This window comes from Pristis pectinata, chromosome 18, assembly GCF_009764475.1.
Source record: "Pristis pectinata isolate sPriPec2 chromosome 18, sPriPec2.1.pri, whole genome shotgun sequence".
NCBI classification, from domain to species: domain Eukaryota; kingdom Metazoa; phylum Chordata; class Chondrichthyes; order Rhinopristiformes; family Pristidae; genus Pristis; species Pristis pectinata.
The window spans coordinates 3,633,312-3,646,213 of record NC_067422.1 but is presented as its reverse complement, the minus strand read 5'-3'; the positions used below and the strand labels follow the sequence as shown (position 1 = coordinate 3,646,213).

The 12,902-nt window shown below is 40.8% G+C and overlaps 1 protein-coding gene across 1 annotated transcript in view; it reads right to left on the bottom strand.

The window, feature by feature from the left end:
• Positions 1 to 7,710: 7,710 nt before the first annotated feature.
• Positions 7,711 to 12,902, bottom strand: part of LOC127579779 (sodium-coupled monocarboxylate transporter 1-like) — a 68,118-nt gene continuing 62,926 nt past the window's right edge. The window contains 2 exon segments of the mRNA XM_052032698.1: positions 7,711 to 7,908; positions 11,491 to 11,591. Coding sequence (XP_051888658.1) covers positions 7,834 to 7,908; positions 11,491 to 11,591 — 176 coding nt within the window. The 3' untranslated portion in view covers positions 7,711 to 7,833.

Below are 12,902 nucleotides of genomic sequence, written 5' to 3'. Positions count from 1 at the left end.
TAAAATCCCAATAGCACTGATCAGAGTAAAATCAGGTTAAAAGTCCAAGCAACCACATGATCTGTTGGTCGTTTCTTGCATACAAATATGGTTGTTTGACACAAAGCAGATGTGGCACAACAATGCGACTGCGTGGACCTTAAAGGAATTGCTTGAAAACAGTCAAATAACAGCTAAAATTTTTGTTTAAATTGGCCGATAGGTAACAAAAGTAGGAATAAGCAGGACTTTCTCTGGCTGGTGGATAGTGATAAGTGGGGAGTGCATGGACTAGTCCCTGGGCCCTATTATTCACAATATACAGTGTGTCAATGATTTGAATGAGGAAATTGATGTAACATTTCTAAGTTTACCTACAACACTACACTGGGTGGAATTGTGAGTTGTGAGGAGGATACAAAGTAATTTCAAGGTGATTTAGACAAGCTGAATGGGTGGGCAAATATATGGGAGATGCAATACAATGTGGATAAATGTTAAGTTATCGACTTCAGTAAAAAAATGTAGGGGGAGTATTATTTAAATAGTTATAGATTGGGAAATTTGTTGTACAAAGGGACCACCGTGTTCTTGTACACTAATTACTGAAAGGAAACATACACGTGAAGCAAGCAATTAAGGTGGCAAATGGCATGTTTGTCTTAATTGCAAAATGCTTTGAGTACAGGAGCAAGAATGTCTTTTAAATTTTTAAAAAAAAATTATTTACAGCATGGCAACAGGCCCTTCCGGTCCAACGAGTCCACGCCGCCCATTTTAAACCCCAAATTAACCTACCCGTACGTCTTTAGAATGTGGGAGGAAACCGAAGCACCCAGAGGAAACCCACGCAGACACGGGATAACATACAAACTCCTTACAGACAGCGATGGGAATCAAACCCCGATCGCTGGTGCTGTAATGGCGTCGCGCTAACCGCTACGCTACCATGCCGCCCAAAGAATTATACAGGGCCTTGATATGAGATCATACCTGGAGTATCGTGCATAGTTTGGTCTCCTTATCCAAGAAAGGAAATATGAGGGAATTCAGCAAAAGTTCACCAGGCTGATTCCTGAGATGGAAACATTGTGTATTAAGATAAACTGAGTCAATTGGACTTGTATTCACATGAGTTTAGGAAAATGAAAGAGAATCTCTTTGAAACATAGAAAATTCTGCCAGCGCTAGACAAACTCAATGCAGAAGGAATGTTTCCCTGGAAGGACTGCCCCATCAGAACCGTGGTAGTTATTTACTGCAAAAAGAAATTATGCTGGGAATTCTCAGCATTGACTCTGGAAACCATAAAGACTCATGGCATTAGGTCAAACACAGGAAAAGAAACTAAACACTCACAAAAGTCCTCTTTCAGCTGAAATTGAGTGGTATTCCACATTGAAAAGCACCTAGAAGAATGAGAGGCTCAGTAGGACCTACAATTGACTGAGCCTTGAAGGCTAGTTGCCAGAGTGGTCAGTGGCAGGTGATGAGTGAACCAACATAAGGAAAACCCAACTTGATCTCATGCTCACCAGTCAACCTGATGCTGTATTGGAAAAATCAGAGATTACTGCACCTTGAACAGACAAAGTCATCTCTTCCCAGTGAGGGCACCATTGTAATGTGCGACCCTACCATAATGCTAAATGGAGCAAATTCAGAGCCAATTTATTGGTATTGGTTTATTATTGTCACACGTACTGAGAAACAGTGAAAAGCTTTTGTTTTGTGTGCCATCCAGATAGATCTTGCCAGACATAATTACATTGAAGCAGTTTTTAAAAAAGTGCAGAATATAGTGTTACAGTTACAGAAAAAGTGCAGTGCAGGTAGACAAATAAAGTGCAAGGGCCACGACGAGGTAGGTTGTGAGATCAGGTGTTCATCCTTTAGCATATGAGAGGTCTGTTCAAAAGTCTGATAACAGTGGGATAGAAGTTACCATCGAGTCTAGTTCATCATGCTCTGGCTTTTGTATCTTCTGCCTGACGGAAGAGGGGGGAGAAGAGAGAATGACCAGGGTAGGAGGGGTCTTTGATCACGTTAACTGCTTTCCCAAGGCAGTGGGAAGTGTAGACAGCGTCAACAGAGAGGAGGTTGGTTTGCATGATGGACTGGGCTGCATTCACAACCCTCTGCAGTTTCTTGTGGCCTAGGGCAGAGCAAATTGTGATGCATCTGGATAGGATGCTTTCTGTGGTGCATCAATAAAAATCGGTAAGAGTCATTGGAGGCACGGGGAATTTCCTTAGCCTTCTGAGTAAGTAGAGGCATTGGTGTGCTTTTTTGGCTGTATCGCCCATGTGTCAACCAGAACAAATTGTTGGTGATACTGTTATGGACTCGGTGAATGTCCCTCTAAGGTAAAGTTAGTAGTGTGTGCGTGTGTGTGGGTGTGTGGCGTGCTTACGTCAACAGAAGATAAAAGACGTAATGACGTTGTTGAAGAGGTCAGTCGAAGTCGAAGAGGGAGAGAGAGAGAGAGAGAGAAGAGGGAGAGTGACACCAGCCTGCTAGTTTCTCTATCGATGGATGAGAAACAATAACTGTGTCTGTCACTGCAATCCACGTATGGAAATTGGAAGTAATCTGGTGGAGTTTACTTTGTTGCTGACCTGTAGAAGGAAACAGGTATTTGTGTGGACGACCACGAGTCAGGTGCTTTTCGGGGTGAGGAAGTCACTACCGAGTAAACACTGAGGTGTCATTTAGGTTCCGTCGTGGAACATTTGGACTTCGTAATTACTCTCTCTATGTTCTCTACATCTACGTCTTATCTTCAGACAACAGTGGTCGTTGAAGAAGCCTTTGCTCATTTTTCACCTTATGGCTTGTGGAACTGAACTTTAAGAACCATTCCTGGACTTGGAGTTTGGGACTTTGCCACACACACACATGAAGAGTTTAGTTTTGGGGTTAATGTTCAAGGTTTAATATTTTTACTTCTAACATACATTTTTACTTTTATTTTTCTTATTATCATAAGTAGTGATTAATAAAATAGTTTTTAACACTGAATCATGACTCAGTGTGTTTCTTTTGTTGCTGGCTCGTAACAATACTTACACCTAGGAAAATGAAGTTCTCAACCATCTCCACCTCAGCACCATTGATATGGACAGGGGCATGTACTCCACCTCGCTTGCTGAAGTCAATGACCAGCTCCTTTGTTTTGCTGACATTAAGGGAAAGATTGTCTTGACACCATGCCACTAGAGTCTCTATCTCCTTTCTGTACTTTGTCTTGTCGTTTGTGATCCGGACCACCATGGTGATGTCATCTGCAAACTTATAAATGGGATTAGAGTGGAATTTGGCCACAGGCATGAGTGCATAAGGAACTCAAAACTGAGATGCCCCGTGTCATCCACAATTGGTCTACATTCCACCACAGTCTTCTTCAATCTACCATTGCTATCAAGCCAGAGACCAACCATGGATCAGTGAGGAGTGAAGAAGAAAACCCCGAGAGGAGAACATGCACATCTAAAACAAACTGCTAATATGGTAAAACTGCAGTGTAGAACTATGTGCCTGCTAAAGAAGAAAAGTGGCATACAATTGATGGAACTAAATGGACTAAGAATCAATCAACGTTCTGCATCCCTGCCACATTCACTTGTGAACAGTGATGGTCAATTTAACAATTGAAGGAGGGGGAGGCAACAACTGATCTTCAGCAGCCAGAAACAAAGATAAATCATTTGCAACTAACTAGGGTAAGAAGAAAATTGAGATTATAATCACATCAGCCATGATCTTATTAAGTGGCAGAGCAGAGTTGAAGGGTTAAGTGGTCTACTTCTTTTTCTAATTCATATACCTGTACATAATCATCAAATTGATGATCTTTCGGCTAGCACCTAAGTTATCCTTGCCATCACAGAAGCCAAAATTTAATTAAATATATTTACTCTATGTGGTACAAAGTACCAGCTGAGAGCACTGGCTGGTATCCTTTGGAGAATGAGTTCACTTCCCGAGTCCTCAGGGACTTTCCACCAACAAAGCCACAAGTCAAGAGTTCAGCAGAATACTTTCCTGAAACAATACTGAGCAGATCAGAGCCGCCCACTTGATGAGCACCTCATTCAGCACCGTAAGATTTAGCAGACCCCACCACAAGCCTGTAGTAGTTGCCTATCGAGTGGTTTATATATATATATCTAAAAAATGCATTTACCTAGGCTGCTGCAATGGAACCACCCAAACCTATGATCTCTACCACCAAGGGCAGCCAATACCAGCAGTTTAAGGCGGCGGCTCACCACCACCTTCTTAAAAGCAGTTAGGGATAGGCAATAAACACTGACCTTGCCAACAATCCACTCATTCTGTAAGTGAATGAAAAAAGGCCCAGACTAAAACTGGTTCTGATACTGGCATCGAGTGCTTAGCAGACCCAGTCCTTCAACTTTATGGCCATATCAGATGAAATTCAAAGGCAACCCCAATCTGTCACCAGTTCATTTTTTTCTCTGACCCTTTTTCTTTCACTTGCGTTCCTTCTTTAAGCTCCTGAAGTGACACAGCAGCAATGCTACAAAAGATTTGGAAGTAGTAATTGCAAATGGGGCAGAGTTTGTTAGGTGTGTCCAGGAATGATTCCTGACACAGTATATGGTCAGGCCAACTAGAGGAGAGGCCATACCGGACCTGGTACTAGGCAATGAGCCTGATCAGGTTTCAGATCTCTCAGTGGAAGAGCATTTTGGAGACAGTGACCATAACTCCTTGACCTTTACCATAGCCTTGGAGAGGGATAGGAGCAGACGATATGGGAAAGTATTTAACTGGGGGATGGGTATTATGATGCTATTAGGCCGGAACTTGAGAGCGTAAATTGGGAACAGATATTCTTGGGGAAGTGCAGAACGGAAATGTGGAGGTTGTTTAGGGAATATTGCATGGCATTTTGGATAGGTTTGAGGCAGGGTAAGGATAGTAGAGTGAAGGAACCGTGGTTGACAAGAGATATTCAATACCTTGTCAAGAGGAAGAAAGAAGCTTACCTAAGGTTTAGAAAGCATGGATCAGACAGGGCTCTGGAGAGCTACAAGGTAGCCAGGACAGAGCTTAAGAATAGACTTAGGAGAGCCAGAAGGGGGCATGAGAAGGCCATGGTGAGTAGGATTAAGGAAAACCCCAAGGCATTCTACATGTATGTGAAGAATAGGAGGATGACTAGAGTGAGGGTAGGACCAATCAGGGATAGAGGAAGCATGTGCCTGGAGTTGGAAGAGGTAGCGAGGTCCTTAATGAATACTTTGCTTCAGTATTCACCAGTGAGGGAGACCTTAACGTTTGTGAGGATGGCGTACAACAAGCTGATACACTGGGGCATGTCGACATGAGGAAAGGATGTGTTGGAACTTTTGAAAAACATTAGGATAGATAAGTCACCGGGACCGGACGGGATACATCCAAGGTTATTATGGGAAGCGAGGGAAGACATTGTTGCGCCTTTGGCGATGATCTTTGCACCCTCACTGGCCACAGAAGTAGTGCCAGATGATTGGAGGATGGCAAATGTTGTTCCTTTGTTCAAGAAAGGGAGTAGGGACAACCCTGGGAATTACAGGCCAGTGAGTCTTACTTCAGTGGTGGGCAAATTACTGGAGAAGATTCTTAGAGACAGGATTTATGGGCATTTGGAAAGGCATAAGCTAATTAGGGACAGTTAGCATGGCTTTGTGAGGGGCAGGCTATGCCTCACGAGCCTGATTGAATTCTTTGAGGATATGACAAAGCACACTGATGAAGGTAGAGCAGTGGATGAGGTGTACATGGATTTTAGTAAGGCATTTAATAAGGTTCCTCATGGAAGGCTCATTCAGAAAGTCAGGAGGCATGGGATCTAGCGAAACTTGGCTGTGTGGATTCAGAACTGGCTCGCCCATAGAAGACCGAGGGTGGTTGTGGATGGAATGTATATAGACTGGAGGTCGGTGACCAGTGGTGTTCCACAGGGATCTGTTCTGGGACCCCTGCTCTTTGTGATTTTTATTAATGACATGGATGAGGATGTGGAAGGGTGGGTTAGTAAGTTTGCAGATGACACAAAGGTTGGTGGTGTTGTGAATAGTGTAGAAGGTTACTGTAGGTTACAACAGGACATTGATAGGATGCAGAGCTGGGCTGAGAAGTGGCAGATGGAGTTCAACCCAGAAAAAAATGAAGTGGTACACTTTGGAAGATCGAATTTGAAGGCAGAATACAAGGTTAATGGCAGGACGTATGTGTAGTATATGTAATAGTAGTGTGGAGGACAGAGGGATCTTGGGGTCCACGTCCATAGATCCCTCAAAGTTGCTATGCAGGTTGATAGGGTTGTTAAGAATGCGTGTGGTGTGCTGGCCTTCATTAGTCGTGGTATTGAGTTCAAAAGCCATGAGGTGATGTTGCAACTCTGTAGAACTCTGGTCAGACCACACTTGGAGTATTGCGTTCAGTTCTGGTTGCCTCATTATAGAAAGGATGTGGAAGCTTTAGAGAGGGTGTAGAGGAGATTTACCAGGATGCTGCCTGGATTGGAGAGCACATCTTATGAGGATAGGTTGAGTGAGCTAGGGCTTTTCTCTTTGGAGTGGAGGAGGATGGGAGGTGACTTGATAGAGGTGTACAAGATGATGAGGCATAGATCGAGTGGACAGTCAGAGACTTTTTCCCAGGGCAAAAGTGGCTAACGTGAGGGGGCATAATTTTAAGGTGATTGGAGGAAGGTATGGGGGGGATGTGGGAATGTCAGAGGTAAGGTTTTTTTTATATACTGAGAGTAGTGGGTGCTTGGCAGAGGTGGCACTGCTGGCAGAGGTGGTGGAGGCAGATAAATTAGGGACATTTAAGAGACTCTTAGATAGACACATGAATAATAGAGAAATGGAGGGCTATGTGGGAAGGAAGGGTTAGATAGATCTTAGAGCAGGATAAAATGTTGGCACAACATCGTGGGTCAAAGGGCCTGTACTGTGCTGTAATGTTCTATGTTCTAATTACATGAGATATTCATTGTATACACAGCAGAAACACTTATCAAGAAATTGACACATACTCTAAAAATATGCTCTTGGATCTTTGTACACTATGCAAATGAATATTTTGATTCTGGGGCCTCCCTGGGGATTGGGCAATAATGGATGAAGGCTGACTGGCCATCACATGAAAACAGTGACCTGGGATTGGAGGAAATATGGGATGGTGATAGCTGGCCAGATATGACATCCCAAACAGGGCCCAGGTGGTGCTGTGACAATGGTGTCTGGCTAGAGATCGCCACCTTGTTGTGTGGGGGAATAGGTGGGGATGTGAAGGGAAAGGAACTGGAACCTCAGACAGGTAACAGTGGGGGGCCAGGCCCTTCAGGATGGGGCTAGAGTTGATCAGATGGAGCATGGATGGGCGGGAGTCAGGGTCTGGGCCAACTGGGGAATATGATGTCAAATTGATAGGGAGTTTCCACCATGGCATTGGGGGTGGAGGAGAGGTGGTGGTTAGCTTGTGAGGAGAGGAGAGAAGAGATGGAATAGGGTGCTTTGCAATTGGGAAATGGGAAAACTGAGTTTAATTTCCAGGGAAACATGATAAAACAAGAAATGGTCACAATTAATTCTACACCGAAATGTTATCAATTTTTAATGCATTTTGCATCTAAGTTTCTAGGCCATGGTTTGGTAATAGAATCTAAAAAGAAATTATTTAGCTAACAATGAAAGAAATAACATCCAATGATTTTCTGGAATCTGGTTGCTTTATTCATTCATTTTGTAGAAATCCAGTGGTGCCTCATTGAAAAAGCTAATTGCTAATTACCCACAAATTCAGTATCTTACATCCTGGTTAATTTTGAAGAATTTAAAATTGTGTTGTTTTTTCACAGCTGGCAGGATTTTCGTTGAACACTGGATACGGGTTTCGTGACTTGTTATTCTAGAGAAATGAAAAAAACATGGGGACCATCAAGCTTGACCAGTTCTAAACAGCATTTCCTTTAAGTTCACAATGAAATATTTTCATATTAGCTTAATACTACATTCATTCCAAAATTTAAACATTGCATACTGTTCTCCAAACCCAAAAGTCTTTCTGCACCCATCTGTTAAGAGGATGGACCAGAAAATCCACAAAGGCTTATGCAGTGGGCACTAGAAGTGACCATTTCTTTAATGTTATTTTCCAGAATAAGTGGAAGAATCTCTAATCAGCTGGCCAGGAATCAAAGGGCTGAAATTATACTCTGAGGAAAACATTTCGCAAACTTTTACCTCATGTGCTTCATTCAATTTTGAAGAGGGAAGGGAGGACTGATCCTAAAAGTGAAGAATCCAAAACTGATTCTATGATGTTCACTCAGTTTTAAACACTTCTTTGGGGAAAAGTAAACGGTTTCACCATGGGAAGTCTCTCAATTAAGAGAGACGGAAGTGTATGTGTTTGTGCTTGTATGAACCCAAGGTTTAAAACCATGTTCTTAAAATATTCTTGAACAAATCTTTTGGAAAGAATGAGCTCTTCAAATATTTATTAGGGTTTCAAATGATATTGTTAACAAAACAGCACATGGAACATAGATTGGAAGTTGGTTGAAAAGTAGGAGACAGAGTGGGGATAAAGGGCATGTTCTCTGATAAATGGGCTGTGACAAGTGATATTCCCAGGGGTCAGTTTTGGAGCCTCAACATTTCACCATATTATTAATGACATGGAAGAGTTCTATTTTCCAGATTGTTTTTAGATATCAAGGTAGCAAACACAGCAAGTTGTGCCGATAGGAGCAGCAATTTGCACAATGATGTAGACAAATTTATGAGTGAGGAAACAATAGCAAATGGAGTTCAAGATGGGCAAGTGCGAGGTCATCTCTTTGGAACAAAGAAAAATCAAGTTATTTTCTCAATAGTGACAAACCGTGAAACAGTGCAGGTACTGAGACAGGTACAAAAAGCAATCAAAAAACAAACAAGTCAGTGTCAGCTTTCATCTCAAGGGGAGTCAGAATATAGAAAATCTGCATCAGTTATTTAGAATCTTTGTCAAATCTCCTGTAAAGCAGTTTGTTCAACTTTGGCTACTGAACATTAGGAAAGATATTGACCCTGGAAGAGATGCAGCAGACTCAGTGTAATACCATGGCTTAAAGGATTATATTTTGAAGACAATTTGCACAATAGGGTAGAATTTCCATGAATATAGAGAAATGAGGGCTGATTGAATCAGTGTCTGGAAAATTAAAAGGATTTGACAAGGTAGTAATGGAACAACTATTTCTTATGGAGGAATCAAGAAAAAGCATGCACAATCTTAAAACTAGAATCCCTTCACAAGAAAAATCAAGGTTCACTTATTTCATACAAAGGAAGTTTAGAGCTTTAATATACACCCCCAACTACAAATGTATCCCGAGCGATGGAAATACATGATGCAGATGGCTTGAGAGTCTTAAAAGCCTACTTGTACAGTTTCTGTGCAGAGTATTTTCAATATCTGTTCTCTAATTAGCATGGCATTACTAAGGGAAACTGTGGAACTAACTGTCGTAGAAAGAGATTATCTTCAGCAGTAAGGCTTTCCAAATAGAAGTCAGAAAAAGGATTTAAAACTGCAGAGGAAATTGTGCACGAGGCCCCCAGTAGCAACTGTAGAGTGACAATGTATTCCCGCATCTGCAGATTTTCATATTTTCATTTACTCATGGATTCATTATTAGACAAGATTAGACAAGAATATGATAAAGGCTTTATTGGAAGATTTCAACTTCCATATACTTTGGAATAAGCAAATATGTTCATTTAGTAAGGTAATTAATTTCTTAATTATGTTCAGGACAATTTTCTGCAACAACAGAACCAACAAGGAAAAGAGTTATATGAAAATGAATAATGAGCAGTGAGTCAGATTTAGTTAACAGGCCAAAGGTGAATGAACATCATTTTAATAGCAGTCAAATATTGAGTTAATATAATGTTTGAAAGGGGGAAAATGCAAAACAGTTGTCCAAGCTAACCTTAACTACAAGAGACATGAATGTCCCCACTAATTTAGGAAAATCTGTTAATGGGTAAAAAAAAAAATCTGTGAGAACCATTCAAAATAATGAACATGATACAGAACCAGTTTATTCCCCTCAGGGACAATAGCACTACTTGTTCTACTAAAGTAGCAAATGATTGCAGAGATCTTGGTGAATAGCAGAAGCACAAAGAATAACAAAAGATAATAAAACAGACAGAAGGAGTTACAACTTACAAGGAATATCAGAATTACACACAACAAAAATCATAACTTTCCTTAGGAAAAAATCTGGTTAAGTGTAATGTGGCCATTTAAAACTGACAATAGTAATATTACAAAAATAAGGAATTGTATCCTATTTCACCATCTCTTCTGCAGCATGTTCTGGATATCAACCACTCCTTGTGTAAAAAACATGCCCACATCCCCATTAAAACTCCCACCCTATTGTTTTTGATACCCCTATTATGGGAAAAAGATTTTGATGATCTACACAATCTAGACCTTTCATTATTTTATTTACCTCTTTCAGGTCACCTGAGCCTCCTTTGCTCCAGGGAAAACAAGTCCAACCTATCCAATCTTTCCCCATTACTGAAGTCCTCCAATCCAGGCAAACTCTGGGTGAATTTCCTCCACGATCTCTCCAGCATAACCACCTTCTTCCTATAATGTGGTGACCAGAACTGCACACAATAATCTAAGTGTGGCCTAACCAGTGTTTTGTAAAGATGTAATGTAACATCCCAACTCTTGTATTCTGTGCCCTGACCCAAGAAGACCAGCATGCCATATGCCTTCTTCACCACCCTATCCACCCATGTTGCCAATTTTTTTTTTAAAAATTGAACTATCGACATGAACCCTAGGTCTCTCTGTTTATCAACATTCCTTAGTGTCCTACCCCTATCTGACTTCCCCAAATGCATCACTTCGCACTTATCGGGATTAAATTCCATCTGCCAAAAGCCTACCCAACTTTCCAACTGACCTATACCCTGCTCTAGTCTTAGATAACCTTCCTCACTTTATACAACACCACCAATTTTCATGTCATCTGCAAACTTACTAATCATACCTTCTACATTCACATCCAAGTCATTAATATATCACAAACAGCAAAGATCCCAGCACCAATCCCTGTGGTACACCGAGTCACTTACTTCCAATCAGAAAAACATCATTTCAGAGGCAGATAAGAGTCACTCATAGGCCAGACTAGTTAACTATGGCAGATTTGCTTCCATAAAGGGCATTAATAAACCAGATGGTTTTATATGGCATCTGGTAGTTTCATGGTCATCTTCACTGTTACATACTTTTCTTTAATTTCCAGAATTATTTAGTTAACTGAATTTAAAATCTTCAGCTGCTGTAGTAAGATTTGAACCCTTGCTACTAGATCATTAGTTCAATTCAAATTGATAGGATTGTTGCCAGAGTAACATAAACACTATTATACCAGACCCTATAATTATGAAAGGTATACAATTATCTTACAGTTTTTGGTTTTGGGAGAGCTTGTTTGATCCTGAAGATGAATTTATGAATGGTGTGTACAACAGGAGAAATCAGCGAAGGATCCACTTTCTCACTTCCACCTGTTACAAAGACATCTGAGTTAATAATCCAATATCATATAGGGTTCATTGTACTGCTTCAAGAAAATGAAATTTGGAAATCTTTTGCCAAGATTTAATTTTTGAGATTTACACATACTCTGTAATACAAACAAGATCTCTGTACAACCCATTGACATTGGTCCCAGCTAACTGCTGATGAGGGAATGCCAGATGAGATGGAAATTGAAGACTGTGAGATGGGGAGGGGGGTATATCAAGGAGGATAGATAGCAAGGTTGTTGGGGTTTGCAGTGGTAAGAAAGCCAGAAATCACTAAGTGTGGTTGGGATCTGAATTTGCAGTAGAGGTTCAGGAAAGTAAAATATTTCAAGGTGTAATCGCAAAGTCTCTAGATGGATTACTTTTATCGGTGATTTGCATCCATACTGGCAGTTTAAGAAAAGGCCAGGTCTGGGTGGTAAGAGTACTATCACCCTCTTAGCAGACCACTCTTGTTTTACTTTGGTTTGGTAACATAGGTTTCTTAGGTTATCTCTGCTTGGCAGGGATTTTGGGCTTGGAAGTTCATTCAGTCTGCTCTTTGTGCCACGCAGGTTGTAACTTCAAGTACCACTCCAAAGACATGAGCATTCAAATCTGCTCTATTACTGTAAATGCTAGACTGCCAGAGGTGCCACTTCTTGGATGAGAGATCAAACCAAGGTTTACACAGCCTCTCAGGTGGGCATAAAAGATTTTACAGCACTTCACTGAAGAACAGGAAACACCTTGGACATCTTGGAAACAAATTCCTCAATCAGCATCACAAACAAAAAAAATCTGGCCATGGATGCTGCTATTTGTTAAACATTGGCTTTTGTTTTCCTGTAATACTACAGGAACTTCACTTCAAAAATACATAACTGGCTTAAAAGCACTTTAGGATCACTTGTTGCCATATAAATGCAAGTATTTTTATTCATAATATCTGCTGTACTCCAGTAAATACAGTGCTATGATGCCACCAGCTGGTGAATGGGCTGTACACCACGGAGAGTTCAAATAAATAGCTCAAAAGTGATTGAAGATTGTTTACAGTAGAAATTCCCAGATACTTCTGTACAGGTATATTATATTTGGAATCCTGAGTGCACTCATATTTCTAACATAATAGATAAAATATGATATTTGGGGTTTAGGAAGGGACAGATAGGACAAAGGGAATCTCTCTAATAATATGAGAAAAGGGTTGCATTAGAGATAAGTTGTAAATGAGGTTATCTGGTTGATGGGTGAGAGAATGCAAACAAAGGAATGTAAAAGTTGCAAAATGAAGAGCTGTCAGGCTAT